At 46.2% G+C, this 23,977-nt stretch overlaps 1 protein-coding gene across 1 annotated transcript; it reads left to right on the forward strand.

Moving 5' to 3' along the window:
* The first annotated feature begins 1,077 nt into the window (after positions 1–1,077).
* TNFSF10 (TNF superfamily member 10) lies at positions 1,078–22,794 on the forward strand. The gene is made up of 5 exons (XM_056849678.1): positions 1,078–1,200; positions 16,540–16,680; positions 18,407–18,452; positions 20,150–20,260; positions 22,340–22,794. Exons 1-5 carry the CDS (start codon positions 1,078–1,080, stop codon positions 22,792–22,794), a joined length of 876 nt encoding a protein of 291 aa, XP_056705656.1.
* The last annotated feature ends 1,183 nt before the right edge of the window (positions 22,795–23,977 follow it).

Genomic DNA, 23,977 nt, shown 5'->3' on the forward strand with positions numbered 1-23,977 from the left:
ATCTCCAGGCCTCACCTGGACGTTGGCAACCCTACCTGCACTGCAAATTTTTGGTTGCCAACAGGCCCGGAGGGGGAAAAATCCCCTCTCCTTTTAACAGAGGCTTTAAAGGAATGTTATTGACCTTCGTGCCACGTGAAACTTCAGCTGCCCGTTTCCCACACTGGATATTTTTCCCCAGCCTATTGGCGTCCGTATGTGCCCTTCTAGGCCCCGGATCCCTCGTGTGCCCCTTGACCGCAAGCGCACGGACCCTACTCCGGTTCTGGTGTTTCTTTGCATTTTCCCCTTTAAATCAGTGTGCGCCCCTTAGAACAAGCCTCGGACACATTTGTGCTTTGCAGCGCTTCCTTGCCAGAGTGTTTGCAATATTCCCTAAATTAAAAGAAAGTTTGATGCAAACGAAAGTTAGTCACTGTGGAAATATAAGCCTAGTTGGGGGGGGGGTGGCCATCTGTCCGCAATGCTGATTCTGTGACCTTAGGCAATTCATGAGAGGGAGGGCATCTTGGCCATCTTCTGGGCATGGAGTAGGGGGTCACTTGGGGGGGGGGAGGTAGTTGTGAAATTCCTGCATTGTGCAGGGGGGTTGGGCTAGATGGCCCCTGGGGGTCCCTCCCAACTCTACGATTCTATGGTGAAACAATGCTTTCTCTTTCTTTCGCCCATGCCCACTCTGGGTGTGTCCAGCGTCCTCCCAAAGGGGAGGGGAAGGGAGGCAGGGTTTGAAACCACCTCCTTGCCAGGGTGTTGACAATAATCCCCTAAATTAAGTCTGATGCCAACGAAAGTTAGGCACTGTGGAAATACAAGCCTGGTGGTGGTGGGTGGGGGTGAAACAATGCTTTCTCTTTCTTTTCCCCATGCCAACTGTGTGTATGTATGTTAAGTGTCCACCCAAAGGGGAGGGAGGAAGGGAGAATTTGAACCCTCCCAGCCATCAGGAAAGCGCTCCACCTCCAAAAAGAAAGCAGTCTCCACCCAATAACAACCGCTTTTGCTGCCTTTCTTCTCCGTGCTGGGTGGGTGGGGGTGTGGAGGGTCTCCCTCCGTCTCCTTTGTCTGCAAAGCACCATGATGTTTGCATCTGCGGGCCTGAGCCCCTGGCAGACCTGCGGCTTCGTGCTGATCTTCGCCGTCCTGGTGCAATCCATATCCGTGGCCATCACCTTCCTTTACTTTACAAACGAGCTGCAACAGGTCAGTGCACCAAGGCATGCAAACTTTTTTTGCAGTTTTGCTTGCAAAGAAAAGGCCTTTCTGGTTGCTAAGGGAGGCGGCGATCCTGTGGGGCGCTCTCTGTTTGTTTTTTTTAATTATTATTATTTTTGCAGTTTTGCTTTTTGAGACCCCCTCCCTCCCCCCCCCACTTCATCGCTCTGTGCTCAAATGCTCCCTAAATTCAGCGCCAGATCGCTCCACTTTGTAAGGTGACCGTTTCGTTGATGCATGGTTGGAAAAGTGTTTCACCATCGGACGGACCTGAGAGCGATGGGTCGAAGTCTACGGCTGCAGCTGGCGACCCTAAGCACGCTTCCTTGGAAGTCAAATTGCAGGGAAGAGTTTCTTAGGGTCGGAGATTCCGGGCAGGAACAGGAGGAAATAGCAGGCCTGCAAAAAAAAAATGTCGCCCTTCCAAGAAAGTATCTTGAGTAATCGGTTTGGTTTCCAGCTCCAGACGATGACCTGCACGAGGCCTGGCGTCTTTGGTAAGGTTTAATCCTGCAATCCGAATTAAAAGGGTTGTTGATCTCAGCGGGACTGATGAGGCCATTTGTGCATGGAAGGTTTTGCCTTGCATTTGCCTCTCTATCGTTGCATATTTTTCCCATCCGAATTCTGAAAACTCTACGTGGGGGCTTATTTTTGAGTTTCAAGATGGGGAAAATGTCCATGTAGAGAGCAGCCAATCCAAGGCGAAACCTCCCGTGCAGAAATGGCCTTAGTTCCGCGTAGGCATGCAGAGGATCGGGTTACAGAGGCGCGGTAAGCTTGCAGAAGGTCGAGCCTGCAATTCGGTGCACGCTTGCTAGAGAGTAAGGCCCACTGAACGCCTTCATTGGGATGCAGCAGTATTGTGCATGTTTATGGAACTCAGTGGGACGTGCATAGGCCTGGAGGAATGGCTTTAAAAATCCGGCTTTCATTTGCTTTTAAGTGGAGTTTTTATATATATAAAAGAGAGAGAGTTTGACCAGTGTTTTTTTTATATATATAAATTATATATAAATTTAGTCATTATATATATATATATATATATATATATATATATATATATATATATATATATATATATATATATATATGCTTTTAAGTGGAAAGAGAGAGTTTGACCAATTTTTTTATATTTATATATAAATATAAAATAAGAGTATGTATTAACCAGAGACTTTTCTATTATCCAGCCAGAAAACAAGAGAGAGAGAGAGAGAGAGAAGTTTAGCAAACTAAACAAAACTCTTATCTGCTTAAGAAAGATAAAGTGAGCTGGGGGAGGAGGGACAGCCAGCTTTGGATTTTCACCCCCCTCTTGAGCAGCTTACAAAAATAGAGCCACTAAATTTAGTCACTGTTTGAAACAAGCCCTTGTGGTTTGGAGGAGCAAACCCGCATCTATTTTCATAGACACTTGGCGTTACTTTAACCATTGTTTCTTTTTCTAAAAGCTGGGAAATATTTTTGTAGCCTTGGAAAGAAGACGGTAAGTGTAAGAACATTTGACCAGTGTTTTAAAATATATGTGTGTGTTTGACCAATTTTTTATATATATATATATATACACACACACACACACACACATTTTAAAACACTGGTCAAATGTTCTTACACTTACCGTCTTCTTTCCAAGGCTACAAAAATATTTCCCAGCTTTTAGAAAAAGAAACAATGGTTAAAGTAACGCCAAGCAAGTGTCTATGAAAATAGATGCGGGTTTGCTCCTCCAAACCACAAGGGCTTGTTTCAAACAGTGACTAAATTTAGTGGCTCTATTTTTGTAAGCTGCTCAAGAGGGGGGTGAAAATCCAAAGCTGGCTGTCCCTCCTCCCCCAGCTCACTTTATCTTTCTTAAGCAGATAAGAGTTTTGTTTAGTTTGCTAAACTTCTCTCTCTCTCTCTCTGTCTCTCTCTCTCTCTCTGTCTCTCTCTCTCTCTCTCTCTCTCTCTCTCTCTCTCTTGTTTTCTGGCTGGATAATAGAAAAGTCTCTGGTTAATACATACTCTTATTTTCCCCCGCTTCCAATTGAACATCCATGGATTCTGATGTCTTACCTTCACAGGAACCAACCAATCCCCTTCTAAAATATACCTGGAGGGGGTTATGTAAAAGCAGCGATCACACCCATCTTCTTTACTACATGCTCTTCATGTGCAGGAGCCATGTAGGGAAAAAAGTGGAACAACTTGTTCAGGAGAACAGCGGGGTCACCACTGTTTTGTCTTTACTACCCATTGTGTCCACTGAGGTGGAGCGAAAGGTCGGCCACTTATGTAGGGGAGGTTTTGCCTTGGATGTGCTGCTCTCTAGATGCACGTTTTCGCCATCCGAATTCTCAAAACTCTGCTTGGGGGCTTATTGTTGAGTTTTGAGAATCTGGATGGGGGAAATGTGCATCTCCAGAGCGGCAAATCCAAGGCAAAACCTCCCATGCATAAATCCCTGTAATTTCTCTCTTGCCTTTGGCACTCTGAGACTCTTGCGGGAAATAGCTCCTAGGCATGTGCCAGCAAGGACATGCTCTCTGCGGCTTCCTTTTTGACTGCCATGAAAATGGAAGGAGCAGGAAATGTCGCTGGGTTTGCACGTCCTGTTAGTTTGTTTATAGGCTGCCTTTCTAGCTGAATGGACCTTGAAAGGATAACAATGCACCCTGCAGCAATCGTGATAATAAAACAACCGTTTAGGAAAAACTGGCTGTTGCATTGTCTTGTGTGGTACTGTATCTTGCACTTCTCTGGTTTATCCAAAATCAAACCTGTGCATCTCGTCCGAGGAGATGCCCTAGTTCTCTTTCAGGTGGAACAGGGAAATATGGGAAACCGGAAGCACAAAGGGGTCTCCAACCTTTGCACATTAGGAATTTTGACACGACATGGTGGGCACAGCCACAAAATGGCTACTGCAGGAGGCGGAGCCAGATACAAAACGATTGCCGCTGCTTAACTTCGGCAACACGGTGTAGCTCCTTGTGCTGCGGTGGCAGCAGCTGCCAAAGCAACTTTTTAAAAAGTCTGCACAGCCAATCCGATCTCTGATAGTCAACCAGAAACCTTGCTGGGCAAAAGCCCTTACCTGGCCACACCTGCTTCCTAAAAACACTTGGCGGGGGCCAGAAAAGGTGTTGGTGGATGCGTTTGGGGACCCCTGATGTATAGAGTTCTGAAGCAGGGAGAGCTAATCTCAGGCCCATGTTTCTCCAAGAACTTGAACATGTTTCAACCTAGCCTGCCTGTTTCATGATGGTCAAAAGGGGTAATCGCACGTATGCTGCTCTGACTTCCTTGGGTCAGGCCAGAATACCACAGTGCCCTTGAAACTCATGTAAAATTTCTGTTTCTTGTTTGGAGATCAAAGCTATGCTTGCATGAACAAAGGTATCCCTGTTGGGTTTATTTATGGGGTGTGCCTTGGCTTTGAATGGTGCATGTACTTTAAAAAAAATATATATATATAGGCATTCACTCCTTAGCCCCTACATGAAGAACTGAGATAATTGAAATACCCTCAAGGTGTCCTTTGCATTTAGTTTTCTAAAGAAGAAATAGTTTGTTTTAGCATGATGAATATAAACATCTTGGGAAAGAACCCGAGTGAACTTCCCAAACTCTTCACAGAGAGGCAGGGACTTCCTTTAAGAGTGTTCAGTATTGCTCAGCCCCACTTGAGTTCCTTTTGCAAAGCAGAGAGGAGGTAGAACTCCATGAAGGATTTAGGAAATTGAAACCACTCGTATGAATAGGGTCTCTGTTTTGTGCGCGTGTTGCATGGGATCTCTCTGGCATCCTGTGAATCACAGCTTTCCTTCTGCTAAAATTAAAACAAGTTATGGCTTAGATCTTAGGGAGGGCTGGCAACAGCCTGGAGAAAGAAAGGAAAAGTCCTGAAAGCTTAATTGGATGTTATTTAGCAAGTGATGGCATCCATGCATGCCACTAAGAGCTTCTGCTGCCCATTTCCATACATTAAACCTCTATTAAAGAGAAAGGACATTTTTTTTCTCCAGGCCTGCTGGCAACCCTAAATTGCAGAGGAAAGATTGATGTGTATGGTGTAATAAAGGTGGCAGTTTTTCCACCCAGTTTGGTTCAGAAACTTTGTGAGGAGGTGTGTCCATCTACTACATTTTTCATATAGAGCATCTCGTTACTTGATTCCTGAAGATGTTGGTATCTTAAAACAGTGCAAATGTCCATCTGAATTGTCGAAGTCTTGGGCACACCCTCTTCTGGGCAAGTCCCTCCCCTTCTCTTTAAATGTGTGGATCTGTTTTCCCTAGACACAAAAGTGGAATTTTGCTTACTAAAGCAGAAGCTGGATCAAACTACATCGTAATCTTGGAACCGCCTATTTTGCAATCTCATCTCAAGGTTCTGCCACGTATATTTCTTGGCACAGGACTTGTTGGGAAGTTTGTGGGCGCAAGGATGCAATTTATTTAAGTTCAGAATTTCATAAGAGGGGAAAAAACCCAGACTGGATTCTGCAGAAGTGTGAAGAGGAAGGCGTATTTCATGTGCAAAAGGGAATATTTACATATTGGCTTTCAGGCAGCATGCTTAGTCTTGCATTTTGTAAAACAGAGACAGTTGACCAGGATTTCCAATTTCCCAGGAGTGATGAGTCCATATCCTCTAGCCTGCTCTACCCTAACCTAGGCTGAATCCCACCTCCTTTCCATTCCAAATTTGTTAAAAACCTGGGAAGTAGAATAAATTTTGCAATTTGGGCTAATGACTTAATTTCTTATGCATGTTTAGTCAAACTGGTACAGCCTCCAAATTCAATATATTTTATCCTGGAGCGAGGGGTGCATAAGATTATGACTTTACAGCGCTGACTAAACGGAGTGACTCTCTTCTAATCCCATTTACTTCAACAGACTTAGAAGGGTGTACCTATGTGTAGGATGGAACTGCTAGTCTGATAACAGGACCTGGGTTATCGTGGAGCAGAATGTCTCCTGAGCAGAATGTGTCCTTATTATAAAAAGTGACGTGCATAAAGGATTCCTTTCTTCTGATGCATCTGGAACAAAGTCTTTGAGCACCAAATGGTTGAGGAAGGGGGATTTGAAGGGTTGCCAACAAGCCTGGAGAAAAACGTCCTGTCTTTTTCATAGAGGCTTATTGTTTTCTTGGCAAGGAGGTAAATAATATCCCATTAAGTCTCTATGAAGGGGCAGAACATTTTTCTCTCTCCTAGCAGTTGGCATCCCTAGGGCTTTGAGACTTAGCTAGTAAGGAGCAGATGGCCACCAATAGATGGGATAGTAGCACAAATTCAACAGTTCTTTGGGCTCCTATTCCTAAATCAGTTTACTTTCTTCTGCTCCTTCCCTCTTCTATGTGGCTCAGTGGTAGAGCATCTGCTTGGCAAGCAGAAGGTCCCAGGTTCAATCCCTGGCATCTCCAGGGGGACTAGGAACTAGGCAAGCAGGTGATGTGAAACTCCTCTGCCTGAGACCCTGGAAAGCCACTGCTGGTCAGAGTAGACAATACTGATTTTGATGGACCAAGGGTCTGATTCAGTATAAGGCAGCTTCAGGATTTCACCTGCGCTGAGAAGGGCTGGGAGGAATTTGAGTGAATTGGGGATATAATTATTGGCGTTTTGTGTGTTTTTGTGTACAGTGAAAAGCATTTCAAGGGCCAGTGTGGTATATTAGAATGTTGGACTAAGCCCTGGGAGACCTGGGTTCAAATCCCCATACTACCACGAAGCTTGCTCAGTGATCCTTTGCGAGACACTCTCTCAACCTAACCTGCTTCACAAGGTTGTTGTGAAGAGAGGAGGGGAGAACCCTGCACGCCATCTAGCACACCTTTGAAACAGGGAGGGATAAAATGTACTGGAAATGGATAAACAGATTTGATGGTTTAAGTTTAAAAAAAAAAATTGACTGAATGGGAAAATCACAATCCTCCTGTCTCAGAATGGGCTTGAAACTGTGCCTCTGCTTGGTGTATGGAAACCAGAGCGTGTACCCTTAAACAGTTCTCACTATCACAAGGACTCCCACACACAGTCCTGCAATAGCTAATCTGCCGCGCTGGTATCGTTCTGAAAATAACGTCGTGGCGAACACAGTGTTGCTTTCAGTCTGGAATTGATGCATAACGGGGATTTCCAAATGACAAATTGGGTCCCCACAGATTCTTTTGGGGGGTTTGGGGAAGAAAAGAGAGTCACTGGACTTTGAGCATCATTTTTATGGAACATCTTACAGCACGGAGGTGGTGAACTACATACCGTATTCGGTCTCCTTTCTGCTGGTTGCTTGGTGGAAACTCCTGCTCTATGGAACTGGCCGTATCCGTCTGTGGATCAGGCCCTATATCCAACTCTCTAGATGATATCATCAAGGTTTGGGGCTTCTAAGGGGATGGATTCAAAGGGGGGATTTCCTGCAGGATGGGGAAACATGGAATCGTTACATACCCTTTTTCTGCCTCGCTGAAACTTCCTGAAAAGACCTCAAGAAAGCCATTGATGCGAAGGGGAAGTTGGATGTCATGTAGACAAGTCAGAAAATGTTCACACCTGTTATTTTTATTTTGGCTACCTCCTCTAGAAAAAGATTGGTAATCCACTTTGGGGGCTTGATCTGGATGGCCCAGGCTGGCCCAATCTCATCAGATCTCAGAATCAAAGCAGGGACAGCCCTGGTTAGTACTTGGTGGGAGACCTCCAAGGGAGTCCAGGGTTGCTTCGCAGAGGCAGGCAATGGCAAACCACCTCTGCTCATCTCTTGCCTTGAAAACCCCATGAGGGGTCATCATGAGTGGGCTGCGACTTGACAACACTTTCCACTGTATTCACTTTTGAATAGGATCTGAGGTGGCTCCTGGCTTGAGAGCCAGCGTGGTGCAGTGGTTCAGAGCGGTGGTTTGGAGCGGTGGACTCTAGTCTGGAGAACCAGGTTTGATTCCCCCACTCCTCCACGTGAGCGGCCGACGCTAATCTGATGAACCGGGTTGGTTTCCCCACCCCGCCACATGAAGCCAGCTGGGTGAACTTGAGCTAGTCACAGTTCTCTTAGAGCTGTCGCCGCCCCACCGACCTCACAGGGTGTCTGTTGTGGGGAAGGGAAGGTGGTTGCAAGCCGGTTTGATTCTTCCTTAAGTGGTAGAGAAAGTCGGCATATATAAACCAACTCTTCTTTTTCTTCTGGTTCAGAGCTGAATCAGGGTAAGATGGGGACCAAAGAACCCCAGGGGCATTTAATTAGGAAGAGGTTTGGCAAAGGGGAGCGGTTTGCGGAGAAAGAAGGGCAAGCTGGAGCAGAGGTCTGAAACAGGGCAAGCTCGTTCCCAGGAGAAAATTCAGCTGGGGCGCAGCTGAGACACGATGCCAAATTGTCCGTCAAAGCATTCTCGACTTGCTTTTCTCCACAGCTGGGTTAAAAACAGTTTACAGTGATCCTAAAATGCAATTTAAAAAATCCACCAAAATGAAACCACGCTAGCTGTCGTCGGCAAAGAAGGCAGTGTGAGAAGCTCTTCTGAATCACTGCCACGCACAACTGGTGGAACCTCTGCATCGCGGACGCCCTACCCACAGTTTAAGAAGAAACAGGAGCAACCATGAAACAAGCTCTAGATCAGGGGTGTCGAACTCAATTAGGGCCGGATATGACATAAATGACGCCTTGCCCACCCAGATCAAGAGGGTGCGTGAGTATGGGGGCGGAGGTTGGCTGCCTTGGCATATCGCCAATCCTCCGCAGTTCCCCCTCCCTTCTGTGAAACGGGACGAATTGTGGGTGGAGAATCGAGAGTGCTGAGCAGACGGGAAAACCAAGCCAGACGTAGTAAAAGATGGTATTCTGAGTAGGTGGGAAACTGCAATAGATAATCAGCAATGGTTAACCTGTAGGTTTCGGTGGTTTGGAGTTCTAAACTAGGATTTGTCCAACCATAGTGCATCTGCATTGGGCCTCTGAGTCAGAGCTTGGAAATAACCATGCGCTACCTCCGCTTCAGCTGTTTAGCTGCTTCCTCTTTCGCTTGAAAATTGGGACCATTTCCAACAAGATGAAATATCCCTTCCTCCCTCTTTATAATGGCTTCAGACACCCAGCAGAGGATAGAGTTCTTTTTTCTCACCTTGCCCTCTGGATACAATTCCAGATCCTGTATTTCTCCCTTAAGTAAGTAAAGGTCCCCTGTGCAAGCACCGGGTCATTCCTGACCCATGGGGTGACGTCACATCCCGACGTTTACTAGGCAGACTTCGTTTTACGGGGTGGTTTGCCAGTGCCTTCCCCAGTCGTCTGTGTTTTATCCCCAGCAAGCCAGGTACTCGTTTTACCGACCTCGGAAGGATGGAAGGCTGATTCAACCTTGTGCCGGCTACCTGAAACCGACTTCCGTCGGGATCGAACTGAGGTCACGAGCAGAGCTTGGGCTGCAGTACTGCAGCTTACCACTCTGCACACATGACAAATGGGAATAAAATCTCACATTGGGTTGGTTGATGGCCATCAGGGACAGGGGTCTCGCCGAATGGATGGTGATGAAGAAGAGTTGGTTTTTATACCCCGCTTTTCTCTATTGAAAGGAGTCTCAAAGCGGCTTACAATCGCCACCCCCCTCCACTCCCACAACAGGCACCTTGCGAGGTAGGTGTGGCTGAGAGCGTTCTGAGAGAACTGTGACTAGCCCAAGGTCACCCAGCAGGCTGCACATGGAGGAGTGGGGAATCGAACCTGGCTCTCCAGGTTAGAGTCCGCTGCTCTTAACCACCACACCACGCTGGAAGCTTGAGAACAGTGTAGCATATGCATATATCATAAATAAGTTGCTTTGCCTGCAGTGCTGAGGATGACAGACCAGGGCTAAAGTTCAGGTCTTTCTGCCAGACTGGAGCACTTTTTGCCCCAATATTGTACTTTATCCTGCCAAGTGTCCGCTGACACACACTGTATGAGAAGCCGCTTTGCAGACAGACAGACAGGGCGGCAGAGAGATTCCCCCGCCCAGTCTCCCTTGGGAAGGAATCAAGTTATAACAGGTCAGGTTAAAGGGGAAATGAGCTTAACTATTATTTCTGCTAACAGCAGAGAAAGCTGAGAGATTCAAACCTGGTTGCATAGAACCGGTGCTTCTGCTTTGTGCTGATTCTGGCAATCTCCGTGGCCAGCCTGTGATTTTTTTGGGTGCTTTTTCAAAGTTCAGAGCAACAATTTTTAACAGCTCCAAAGCGTGTGTGGAGCTTTTTTGTGCCTTTCTTCCAGCATGCTGTAGTGCAGTGATGGCGAACCTTTTAGAGACGGCGTGCCCAAACTGCAACCCAAAACCCACTTGTTTATCACAAAGTGCCAACAGGGGCGGCGGGGAGTCCAGGGGGGGCGGCTTCCTTCAAAGCCCCTGCCGCCCAGCTGGGCAGCGGGGAGTCCGGGGGGAGGGCGGTTTTGGAGCCCTTCAAAGGGCTTTTTTGGAGCCCTTCAAAGCCGGCGAGGAGTCCAGGGGGAGGGCTTGCTCCCCGCTGCCTGCAGGCAGCGCGGAGTCCTTCAGTCCAGGAGGGGGGCGGTGGGAAGTCCAGGAGGGGTGGCTTGGGAGCCCTTCAAACTGGGCGGTGGGGAGTCCAGGGGGGGCTTGCTCTGCGCTGCCTGCAGGCAGCGCAGAGCCCTTCAAAGCCAGCAGCGGGGAGTCCAGGGCGCAGAGCCCTTCAAAGCCCCCGCCACCCAGCTGGGCTGCAGGGAGTCCAGGGGGGGGGCTTGCTCGCCTTTCAAAGCTGGGCGGAGGGGAGTCCAGGGGGGGAGTCGCGTGCCCACAGAGAGAGCTCCGCGTGCCAGACTTGGCACGCATGCCATAGGTTCACCAACACGGGTGTAGTGGTTAAGAGAGGTGGTTTGGAGCGGTGAACTCTGATCTGGACAACCGGGTTGGATCCCCCACTCCTCCACATGAGCGGCGGAGGCTAATCTGGTGAACTGGATTTGTTTCCCTACTCCTACACACATGAAGCCAGCTGGGTGACCTTGGACCAGTCACAGCTCTCTCAGCCCCACCTACCTAACAGGGTGCCTGTTGTGGGGAGGGGGAGGGAAGGCGATTGTAAGCCCATTTGATTCTTCCTTAAGCAGTAGAGACAGTCGGCATATAAAAACCAACTCCTTCTTTTCTTGCTTCTTACAGTTGGAAATTTCCATTCCTGTGGAAAAGATCTTAACTTTGTAGATTAAAATGGTAGCTCTGTTTTGGTTTGTGTTTTTTCTTCTGTAGGAGGCGTGCGTGTGGAACGGAGCATCGTGGAGGATGTGCTTGCAAGGCACTGTGGGTGGCGAGAACTGGGGCAGCAGTTTATTTCCTTTCAAAACCTGTCATTTTGCAATGGCAGACGGCCTCAGCGGACGTGTTTCTGGGTGACGCATAAAGCATCCTGTTTGGGGATGGCATGAACGGGCCCCCGAAAAAGCGATAACACGGAGAAAGGAAACAGTAGGGGAGAAGGCGAGAAAGAGGCAGGGAGGAATGAGTTGCCACAGAACCTCATTTGGGAAGACCATTGAATTCTGAGGAAGAGGAAAGCAAAGGAGCTGATGGCGTCACCCGTTGACAAATGCAAGGGTATGTACGCGGATGAAAGGACTCTTAGTTAAGCATACTGTACGTATTAGGAGATCAATTGGGTAATTCAGAAATACGAGACAAATAATTGTTCTTTTAAAGGAAAAAAATCCTTCCTTTGTTTTAAGGTGATTCATGTTTGTGGCATAGAATATTTATTTGATTCCATTCTTCCTCCTAAGAGCTTTGGGTGGCTCACATTGTTCCCGTTTATCTCCACAACCACCCAGCGAGGCAGTTTAGTATGAGAGCGAGTGAAGAAGAAGAAGAGTTGGTTTTTATAAGCTGACTTTTTCTACCACTTAAGGAAGAATCAAACCGGCTTACAATCACCTTCCCTTCCCCTCCCCAAGACAGACACCCTGTGGAGTAGGTGGGACTGAGAGAGATCTAAGAGAGCTGTGACTAGCCCAAGGACACCTAGCTGGCTTCAGTGTCGGAGTAGGGAAACCAACCAGGTTCACCAGATTAGCGTCTTCCGCTCATGTGGAGGAGTGGGGAATCAAACTTGGTTCTCCAGATTAGAGTCCACCACTCCAAACCATTGCTCTTAACCGCTGGTCGAAGGTTACCCACCGAGCCTTATGGATAAGCGGGATCAAACCTGAGCCTTCCCTGTCCCTAGTCCAACACTAACCGCTGCACCACACCGGCAGTAGAAGAGGCATTCTCCACTGTGTACAACAGAAAGGAAGGGGACGCCTCTTCCAAGATGGCGCTTTGCCTTTACAGAAACACGTTTTGAATTTTAAAAAAACCTGCCCGACTATTTGGGGGACATCTCTTCAGTGATAAATCAATTCAGCCATTTCATTGACAAGCAGTGCGGAGTTAGTCCCGTCTCAGATCATTCAAATGTATCGAGTCACTCTGCATAGGCATGCAGTATGAATGTTACAGCCAAAATGGGAATGCAATACCGGCACATGCATTTGATATTCTTGATGGGGAGAGGGCTGGGGTGACAGGTCTAACCTGAAGGAGGTTTTATGTTTGTTTGTTTTCTCCCTGCGAATTGCAGGTCATCAAGAGATGATGCCGAAACTTCTTGAAGGGAGAAGAACCCACGACTGGCTGCTGTAGCTGGGAATCTTCGCACACGGTACACTTAACGATGGTGGTTGGTTGTATTATGGCTTGGTATTGTAGGTTGGCCCTGACCTGGATGGCCCAGGCTAGCCTGATCTCATCAGATCTCAGAAGCTAAGCAGGGTCAGCCCTGGTTAGTACTTTGATGGGAGACCACCAAGGAATACCAGGTTTGCTACACAGAGGAAGGCACTGGCAAACCACCTCTGTTAGTCTCTTGCCTTAAAACCCCCATAAGGGGCTGTAAGTCGGCTGCGACTTGATGGCGCTCTACACACACACGTATCGTACATTGGGGATCGAAAGGAGGAGGACGGACTTATGGGAGTGGTGGAACAGCACAAGGTGACCCTAAATGCCCCGTCGTTTTGCTCCTGTAGGTGGTGGCCCCTTGCCCAGTGAAGACAAAATGGCGGAAGGAGAGATGCAGCTCCTAGATCAAAACTGTGAAACTGACTTCCTTTAAATGCCGGAGCATCTGAAAGGTCCTGGAAACTCAGTCGGAAATTCTGTAGTAATGTTAATAATTGTATTTTCGCTCAGTAGAAGAACTAACTGGTTTATGGTTGTTGTTTTTAAAAGAAAAGAAAAGATAGATGCTCTTTTTATTAATAAAGTATGTCATGTTTCTTTTTTAATACAATGGCTTTTTTGTTTGCTATGCGGTTATGTTCTATCAATTTCTAGTTATAATAACAGTTAATATGTTATTTATTTAATAAATTACTGCTATAAATGTAAACACAAACGCCACCTCCCAACCTCAATCCACGATCCATTCTTCTGTATACACAGTGTCCACGTATGGAAGGATTTGCCACGGGTCTCAGTAATAATTCATTATTTATTTATCCCGACATTTATTTCCCACCCCTGATTCCTGGGATGGCTACCAAATATTAAAATCACAGTACTAAAAAATAGAATTTAAAACCCTATTTAAATAGCAGAAAAGATTGGACGCAAACAGAAACTTTAAAAGCAGCAATCTGCAGTAGAGTGGCCCTCGCCCAGACCTGTTGAAATCAGTGGGCTTCAACTGCACAGGATTGTACTGTTGAAATCAAAACTAATAATACAAAAGAGGAGAAAGGGGGGGGAATGAACAAAAGTCCTGAGGCAGGAATAAATAAGTCTTCACTGTGTGCTGGAAATAACAAATCCAATGCCTGCGAACACAGGCAGAATCTAGGGTGCCACAACTGAAAAGGCTCTGCTTCAAGAAAGGAGTGGAGGTACTACCTGGCCCGGGCCTTTGATGCTGATTTCAAAGGATTGCAATCGTGCTGGACCACATTAGGGATGAAGAGAGGACGCCTCCCATATCTCGTCTGCCCCTCCCCTCCCTTCCCACTGAGTCGAAGTTACTTCAGCTCATAGCTCAAGTACCTTGTATCCAGGCAATGTTTTCAAACGAGATGCGAGGAAGGTAAGATTATAACTCCCAAGAGGGGTGTTTTTTTTAGAGTGCGTGGGGGTTATAATATACAGGGTAGCATCTGATCCAACCAGTGATAAGCATTTTTCAGTACCCTCAAGTTTGGCGGTCCCATTCAAGCGCTTCAGGACTGCCAGATTCTGGCTGACCCAAAAACGGTCCGCACTGCTATTTTGGAAAACTTTGGTTGTGCGGATCTTGGGGAGGATCATATGATCACACATAGCTGGACTAATGACTTTTCAAGTAGGTGATAGTTTGTGTAATCCTAGGCATGTGCTCAGAAATGTGCCCCATTTTATTCAGTGGGGCTACTCCCAGGTAAGTATACATAGCACTGCTCCCTGAATCTTGAGGCTGGGGGACATGATTGTTCAAAGAGAACTTAGTAAGCATCATAGTGAAGATAGAGGCTGTTACTTTATCTTCGCTTAACAATGCAATAACGTAGTTTTGGACAAAAACAAATTCAACCCTCTTCTTTCCATCCTTGTATAGAAGCTACTGGTGCAAGAAATTTAACCACGGCCCAAGTAATACCAGGCAAGCCATAGGGAAACCTCTAAAACTCCACAGATCTCTCAAAGGGATGGCTGGCACACAAAGACAATGCAAGATAAAAGATTCAATTGACAAGAGACTCCTATGCATGTGATCTGACTGGGATACTCCTTGGAATCCACCTGCCAAAAACTGAACAGAGGGAAAAGCATTTAGCCTAGCCAAAAGAAAATCCCTTCGATATTTGGGGGAAATCAGTTGATGAAAAAGAGACGGAAGGGTGAGAGGGGGTGAGATATCAAAGAACAGCATAGAGAGTATGCTGTGAGCCCTGCCATGAGCCAACTGATGGTCTGGTGCCTCCAGCGATCTGAAGATAGTCTAGCATGTGTTCAACCACACAATTCCTCCAACAACATTTCCATTTGCAAAAAAATGGCTGACAGTTTTCCCCAATATCCCCCCTCCCACTGCAAACTTAGACTTGTCTCCTGTGATATTACTAAGGATTTGCTGGCCTTCCAGGAACAACATTTCAGCGGGCTACATCAGGAGGTGGAGACCCTGGAGAGCCACTGCCGGTCTGAGTAGACAATACTGACATTGATGGACCAAGGATCTTGATTCAGTATAAGACAGCTTCATGTGTTCTTGTGGAAGCAATTTCACGGATAGTTGGATGCACCTAGATAAAGGGTTTGATTTCCCAGAGTGTATTTTTGGACTTCAGGGTCATGACTTGGGCATTGTACAGTTAAAGGGCAAAGTCAGTATGGTCCGATAAAGTCATTGTCTACTCAGATTGGCAATGGCTCTCCAGGGTCTCTGGCAGAGGTCTTTTATGACACCTAGCACCTGGTCCTTTAAACTGGAGATGCTAGGGATTGAACCCGAGACCTGCATGCCACAGCCCTTCCCTCAATTCTCTGTAATTCATTTTTTAAATTTTTTTTCCCTGTTGGATTTTTTGGGCAAATCTGGGAGCTAACCCCAGTTTGTACAAACATCTCCCTACTTGGTATCTGACCCTCCTGTTTGGATTTAATGATCTGCCGGTTGTGCTGCAGAATTAAATGTAGAATAAAATGCATTTATTTAGTGTATTAATTGGTCTGTTTATTGTGAGTCCCTGCTGTCTTTTCTGCAATATAAGAGTACTTTGTTTTCCCTGTTTTTCTCCATGTGCCGTCCAAAACCATTCCGAAAAAGGGGGGGGGAAGCAACCAACCAGTAATAAACTTCCAGAAATTGCAGATTTATTATTTATTCTTGGTTTTAAAAATTTATTATATTTCATTCTGAAAACCTTAGCCTCCAGACTTCCTTATAATAACCAACAAAACCAACAGCATACTACAGTATATACCATATGTTTAACCCAGTCCATGTTTATTCAAGAATAATTCCCCCTTGGCTTGACAATAATTTATCTCTAAAAGAAATAGTGAATGAAAAATAACTTACTGGAAAGGGGTATGGACAAAATTATTAAGAGTGACAACCGATAGAAGATGTGCTAAAAGTGATAAAGGCAAGGGGAAACCAAAAATTCCCTTCAAAAATAATTTGTGGGGGGAATCTTGCAATGGATGCTTTCTATTTTAAAGTGCTTTGTTTGTCTGTTGACTTGGTCCCTTATGTTCACTTACACTGGGTTTTTTCCCCCACCCATTGAATTGCATTAAATTAACAAACTATTGCTTTTTGTTTCTCAAATGCAGCTCCGTGAGACCTACTCCCAAAGCAGCTTTGCTTGCTTTACCAGAGAAAACTTTTTCCTAGAGGACCTGGATCCAAGTTATAATGAGGACAGCGACCCCTGCTGGCAGGTCAAGTGGCAGCTGTCAAGGCTAATTAAAAAGGTAACTCTGTTTTCCGATTAAAACAGTCAGACCAAGTTATAAGAGCTTTAGACCATGTCAGAACATCCTTTTTAGCTGTAGTTTCAGAGTATTTTCAGAGGGGCTCCCAACTTTGGCATGGCATGGTGGGTGCAGCAACAAAATGGCTGCTACCAAATGGCTGTCGCGGGAGCCGGAACCAGCCACGAAATGATTACCGCAGCTTGACTTCAGTAACACAGAATTGATCCCAGAGCTGGCATGGTGTAGTGGTTAAGAGCGGTGGACTCTAACCTGGAGAACCGGGTTTGATTTCCCCACTCCTCCCCATGAGCGACAGACTCTAACCTGGTGAACCGGGTTGGTTTCCCCCACTCCAACACATGAAGCCGGCTGGGTGACCTTGGGCTAGTCACAGTTCTCTCCCAACTCTCTTAGCCCTGATGTGATGGTTGTATTCCTCGATTGCATTCCATGCTTTGTGCTATTGATAAGGTCTGTCTTTGGACAGCTCACACTTAGTTGCAATGCCTGCTGACGTCCCCCCTCACGGCCTTCATGGGGCCCCTGGAAAGGAACTGCTCCTTCGTTCCTTTCCTAAACACCAGCCTAACTGGAACCCTGACCTTGCATGCACCTCTTTCATCCTTGGAAGAATCCAAGGTTCAATAGAAAAAGTGAGGAAATGTGGTGATTGAGTAACCTCGTTCAAACACGCAGGCTACACGCATACCCACAGAAGCAGCTTCCCAATGGCCCCTCCTTTCCACGAAGAAACGAAACTTAAAGAAAGGGGGGAGTGGGGGGTTGAAGACAGTCGGAGCCTTCCATTAGCAGACAATGGAATCTGTGTGCATGCTTGCTTGCTGTGCAAGAGGCAGGAAAGGAGGGGCCATCGGGAAGCTGCTTCTGTGGGTATGCGTGTAGCCTACGTGTTTGAACGAGGTTACTCAATCACAACAGCCCCACCTACTTCACAAGGTAAAGTGTCTGTTGTGGGGAGGGGAAGGCGATTGTAAGCTGCTTTGAGACTCCTCCTCCTTTGCCCAGCAAAGCTTTTGATTGGCTGGGGCAGATTTTTAAAATGTTGCTTTGGCAGCAGCTGCCACTACGGAAGAAGAGTTGGTTTTTATACCCTACTTTTTCTCTAAAAGGTGTCTGCAGACGCCGTGGTGCCCACGGGCATCATTCTAGGGACCCCTAGGCTAGAGTGTTGGTCAAGCCTTGGAAGATCAGGTTCAAATCTTCATTTACCATGAAACTCACTGAGTGAACTTGGGCCAGTCACTGTCTCAGTCTAACCTACCTCACAGGATTGCTGTTGTGAGGATAAAGTAGTGGAGGGGAAACCACATAAGCCACCCTGAATTCCTTGCAAGAAGGATAGAATAAGCATACCAAATAATCATGCAAGCTTGCAGTGTTTGCTGATAGGTTTTTGGGGATTGCCCCCTGATTTGAAGGGGGGGGAATCCAGCTGTACAAGTGAAGGTTTTTTGTGTTTTTTTTGCAGCTTAGAGGCAAATGTTATCACCTGCTAACATCGGTAGACCCAGATGGCAACACAAGAGCTGAGCAGTCTATTCCTAAAAACTCTGAACATCATGACTCGTTTCATTTCCCTGTTAAGTTTTTGGTTTTGCCTCTGTAGTTGCAGAAGGAATATACACATAGTCCTTGTTTAATTTTAATATTTTGGGAATTCTCTGGAGGGGAAAGCTAACAAAATGCCATTTTGCAATTGCAGATGATCTCCAAGAACTACATGGAAAACGCTGCCTCCGCGGCAAAAGGTACGGATGCAGCGATGTGTTTTATTCCTGCACCCAAACAGTGTTCTCGTTAGAAATATTTTGATGGTGAACAGCCAATAAATCAGTTAAGGAAAAACAGACGATAGATCACCTGGGAACGTACTAATCAGCTGTAAGCGAGCGACGTTCACACATTGCGGGTTTCGATATGAACGTGAAAAAGTGTAAGCTGGGGAGAAGCTGGGTACAAAACTGGCCCTTCTGGACTGGCACATGAACAGAGAAAGCAATTAAATATATGAAGATGCTTGACGCTGTCCCACGTCGTTGGTGTGCATAGCTCAGCCCTCTGGGGCTCTTGGGAACTGGCTTTCCCCAAAACCAACCAATTGAGATCCGTTAACTGGAGATTCTAGGGAATAAACAAAGGAACGCTGATTGGTACGGTGGTTGAGATAAGAGGAGCCATGATGGATCAAACCAGTGGTCCATCTACTCCACAATTCTGTTTCATACAGTAGGCATTCAGGAGGGCTAACAGACCAAGGCCTTCCCAGGAGGGCCAACAGACAGGACACAGACACCAAGGCCTTCCCCTATGTTGCCTCCTGGCACTGGGTTTCAGAGGTTTTACTGCCTCTGAATATGGAGGTTCCCTTTATTCTCCATGGCTAGAAACCATTGATAGATCCCCTCCTCCATAAATCCTCCATGGGAACTAGGGTTGCCAACCACCAAGGGGGATGGCGGCTATCACTTGGAATTACAGCTGATCTCCAGATGACAGAGATCAGTTCCCCTAGAGAACAATGGCTGCTTTGGAGGAAGGACTCTATGGCATTATACCCTGCTGAGGTCACTTCCCTCCCCAAACTTTGCCCCTGAAGGCTCCACCCCCAAATCTCCAGGAATTTCCCAACATGGATCTGGCCCCCCTAAAGGGAAGCAGAAAAAGGAGGGAGTATAGGGACTTTCAGGAAAAAGGAGGGGGAAATGTGATGCTTCACACAAGTCCTCGTTTGTAATTTTGTAAACTTTTTTCATGTCCACCCCCCTTAGCTTTCCTTTTTTTCTAAACCAAAAAGTCCCTTCAGTCTTTCCTCATAGGAAAGGTGCTCCAACTCCCTGACTGCTTTGGGTGCTCTTTTCTCTACTTTTTCAAACTCTGCAGTATCTTTTTTTGAGAGACGGTGACCAGAACTGCATACAGTATTCTAAAGGAGGCCACACCATAGATCTATACAGAGGCATTAGAATATTGGCCATCTTATTATAATATTGTCTTATAATATTGGCCGTCTTATTATAATATTGGCCGTTAGGGAGCCAGCGTGGTGCAGTGGTTAAAAGCGGTGGTTTGGAGTGGTGGCTTCTGATCTGGAGAACTGGGTTTGATTCCCCACTCCTCCACATGAGCGGCGGAGGAGGCTAATCTGGTGAACTGGATTTGTTTCCCCACTCCTACACATGAAACCAGCTGGGTGACCTTGGGCTAGTCACACTCTCTCCGCCCCACCTACCCCACAGGGTGTCTGTTGTGGGGAGGGGGAGGTGATTGTAAGCCGGTTTGATTCTTCCTTAAGAGGTAGAGAAAGTCGGCATATAAAAACTTCTTTTTCTCCTCCTCCTCCTCCTCCTCCAATCCCTTTCCTAATAATCCCCAGCATGGAGTTTGCCTTTTTGTTCTGATTCTAGCCGAAGACAGAAATGCCAACGAATTCTTTATTTCCGTTCAGGCGGCAGGCCTAGGGGTCCCACTACGACAGACAGAGGAGCGGCAGAGAATTCTGTGCCTCGGGTGGCGGCTCACTTAACTGCAAACAGGAAGACTGCTTTAGCCTCTCAAAGTAAGAGGCGCCGTTAACTCTGCTAAAAGTGATGAAATGTACAAAGGATCAATGAAATTATTCACTTGGCAGTGTTCAGTTACTGATTGTACCCACCTGTACATCTTCCCTGCTCATTGGCTTGATGGTAATTGCACGGTTACAATTAGAAATAGCAGAAAATGGAGAATGGCTTTCATTAAAAAGAAAAAAAATGCATGTTTTCCCACCCTGTTTTTTTTTTTTTTTAGGGGTTTATTGCACTGTCCCAAAAATGTACAGCACAACAACAACAAAATTGTCATCTGCTTTTAACTGCAAATGTTCCCCATATTTTGAGACACCCACAAAAATGTCATGGATGACTTGGTAGTGGAGGCAGGTTGCTTTTTAAAAAATGAAGCTCAGTTGAAACCTGGAGTAGATCATTTTCCTCTTTAAATCTGTGGCATTGTTTTCTTCTTTCCCTTGGCACAAAAAAAAGTCATTTTCAATTCTAGTTTCTGGTGGGCATTTTTCATCCAAGTTGATTCATATGAACAAGTCAGAACATTTGTACTTGTCTTACATTCCTGAATAGCAGCTTGAATAGCCCAGCTTAGCCCAGGCCCATCAGAGCATGGGAGCTAAGCAGGGTCAGTCATGGTTAATACTTGGATGGGAGACCGCAAAGGAAGACAGGAGTTCTTATGTGGAAGAAGGCAATGGCAAACCACCTGTACTCCTCTCTTGCCTGGAACGCCCTGTGGGTGTCCTTGCCATGAGTCGATTGTGACTTGGCTGCAAATCCTTCTTAAAATCATAGTGTTGGATAGGACCACCAGGGTCATCTAGTCCAACCCCCTGCACAATGCAGGAAAATCACAACTTCCTCCCCCCCCCCACACACACACAGTGATTCCCTACTTCATGCCCAGAAGATGGCAACAAAAACCCTCCAGGATCCCTGGTCAATTTGGCATGAAGGAAAATTACTTCCTGACCCAAAAGTTGCTGTCGGATTATCCGGGGCATGTAAGAAAGGGCCATGAGAGCCAAATACTGACTCAACCCCTCCTGTCCTCCCTCTCATGATCCGCCTAAGTTCACAGAATCAGCATTGCCGACAGGTGGCTATCTATATGACAGCCCTTCAAGTACTTGAAGATGGTTATTATATCACCTGTCAGTCGTCTTCTCTCCAGGCTAAACATACCCAGCTCCTTCAACCTTTCCTCATAGGACATGGAACATGGAACAGTTTTCATCAAAATGAATGAGAACCCTTCCTGCACCACCAAGAGATGTTATCTTTGCACAGGAGGAAGGGGCCTTTGGTACTTGTGTAAGACTTCATCATTAGTGAAACAGAAGTTGATTTAGATACTTATACCCCATTTTCAGCTTGGTGTAGTGGTTAAGAACAGTGGTTTGGAGCAGTGGACTCTGATCTGGAGAACCAGGTTTGATTCCCTACTCCTCCACATGAGCAGCGGAGGCTAATCTGGTGAACCGGGTTGGTTTCCCCACTCTTACACACGAAGCCAGCTGGGTGACCTTCGGCAAGTTACAGTTTTAAGAGCTCTCTGAGCCCCACCTACCTCACAGGGTGTCTGTTGTGGGGAGGGGAAGGGAAGGTGATTGTAAGCCGGTTTGAGTCTTTCTTAAATGGTGGAGAAAGTTGACATATAAAAACCAACTCTTCTTCTTTGCTCCTCCTTTGTATTATCTTCACAACAAACACCCTGCCCAGCAGGGCTTCCAATTGGCTATGCTGGACAAAAGGCATCCTGTTAAACAGCTTCTGCCTGAAAATTTTGAAGATTCACTATTATAGTTATGCATAACCTCACTCCCCTGACATTTTGTGGTTGGCTCCACCTCCTCCAGCAGCCATTTTGTTGTTGTGCATACCACCCTGGGTCAGAATTCCACAGGTGCCCACGGGCTCAAAACGTTTGGGGGCCCTACTATATACATACTTGAAGGTGGGGGGGAGATCAACAAGAACTTGTCAAGTATCTGTTTGGCAAGAAAAGATGTGGGATTTTGGAACTGGGGTTTGTTCTCAGTTACATACCCCTCAAAAGAGCTCTGTCTCCTTTTTCCAACCCATCACAGATACTTCATTCAGAAGCAGCATCGGGATCAAAATAAACACTTGGGAGACCTCGAGAGGCGCTCATTCCTTCCTCTACAACGTCGACTTGAGGAATGGGGAGCTTATCATACCTCAGACAGGGTTCTATTACATCTATTCTCAAACGTACTTTCGGTTCCGTGAGCCAGACGGCGTGCTCCCTGATGCCGAACCTGACTCGGACAGCCTCCGAAACCCTAAGCAGATGGTGCAGTACATCTCCAAGTTCACCAACTACCCAGATCCCATACTGCTGATGAAAAGTGCTAGGACAAGCTGCTGGTCTAAAAAGGCTGGGTATGGACTTTATTCCATATACCAAGGGGGAGTGTTTCAGCTGAAACAGAACGACCGGATTTTTGTCTCCATCAATAATGAGGAGTTGGTGGACATGGACAACGAAGCAAGTTTCTTTGGAGCCTTCTTGGTCTCCTAAAAGAAAGAGAGAGAGAGAGTTATTGCCAGAAACTTTGAGGGGTTTCTGAAAGAATCTGAACTTTTTTTTTTTTTTTTAAAGAGGAAAACCTTCTGTCTTCAGAACTAGAAGAACTATCTTGCTGTCAACTCCTTTCTTCTTTCCAGAGTGTTCGGAGTTTTGGTGCTGCTGAGGAACGAATGTTCCAGATGCACTAAACGGTTGCACTTCTGTGCTTGTGAAACTGAACAAAAGGCAACGTGCTTCTTGGTCAGGTTTTAGCCAGGGAGTCACAGAAGTCCTGGCCTCACATCTGCATGCAACCTCGCTGCTTCTGAAGACAATCTTACACTGTGCCACCCTTGAATGAAAATTGCTGAGTTGTTTTATGGCAGGTTCATGCCAAATTCCACATCTGGAAATCTGAAACAGAACAGTCCTCCTGTGGTTGTTCCCTTCCTGACTGAGAGGGTGGAATAATATAGAGGAAGGCCCAGATCCCTTTTCCTGGCATGCTAGTTTTTCGCATTCAGTCAATTTGTAATGTGGGAAAGCATGCAAACAGAGATCCCTTTCCTGCCCTCTGACATAGTACAATTTTTGTGCAAGGTGTACTATGGGATGTTTCTAAATGTGTTCCTCATCTCCGTCAGTCTTCACCCTGGGTATTAGGTGTGCGGGATTGTACTCTTTATTTCTAAATAATTTCTCATGATTGTTTGCTTGGATTACTGTGAGATCAGTCAAATCACCATAGGTGGGATTCACATTAACAGACTGCAAATTATTCCCCATTTCCTACAAGTGAGCTTACTATAAATAATTCATTTCTCGATTCCTGCAGGGTTTTTGTTGTTGTTTTTAAACACATTTGCCCCAAATTGGACATTCTTGTGCATGGACTTTCTGAGCCCAGCAAAGCATTTTAAGCATGAACACCGAAGATAGGGTTGCCAACTGCTCCCCCCCCAATTGGCACAAGAGCTGGTTAACAAACAGTTGGCAACCCAAAGATGGTTGAAGGACGTGGTGCTGTAGATACACTTGAAATTGTGAGCCCCCTTGATTGTTTGGCTGCTCCAGCAGGTGTAAATCGTGTGCTTGGGGGAAGACAGTGTTGAAATGCAAAGTCCAGCACAACCATTGAATCTTCATGTTTTGGGTGTTTCCAAAGCACCAGATGTCGGTAGCATCACCTTTTTAT

This window comes from Euleptes europaea, chromosome 5 (genome assembly GCF_029931775.1).
Source record: "Euleptes europaea isolate rEulEur1 chromosome 5, rEulEur1.hap1, whole genome shotgun sequence".
Classification (NCBI taxonomy): Eukaryota; Metazoa; Chordata; class Lepidosauria; order Squamata; family Sphaerodactylidae; genus Euleptes; species Euleptes europaea.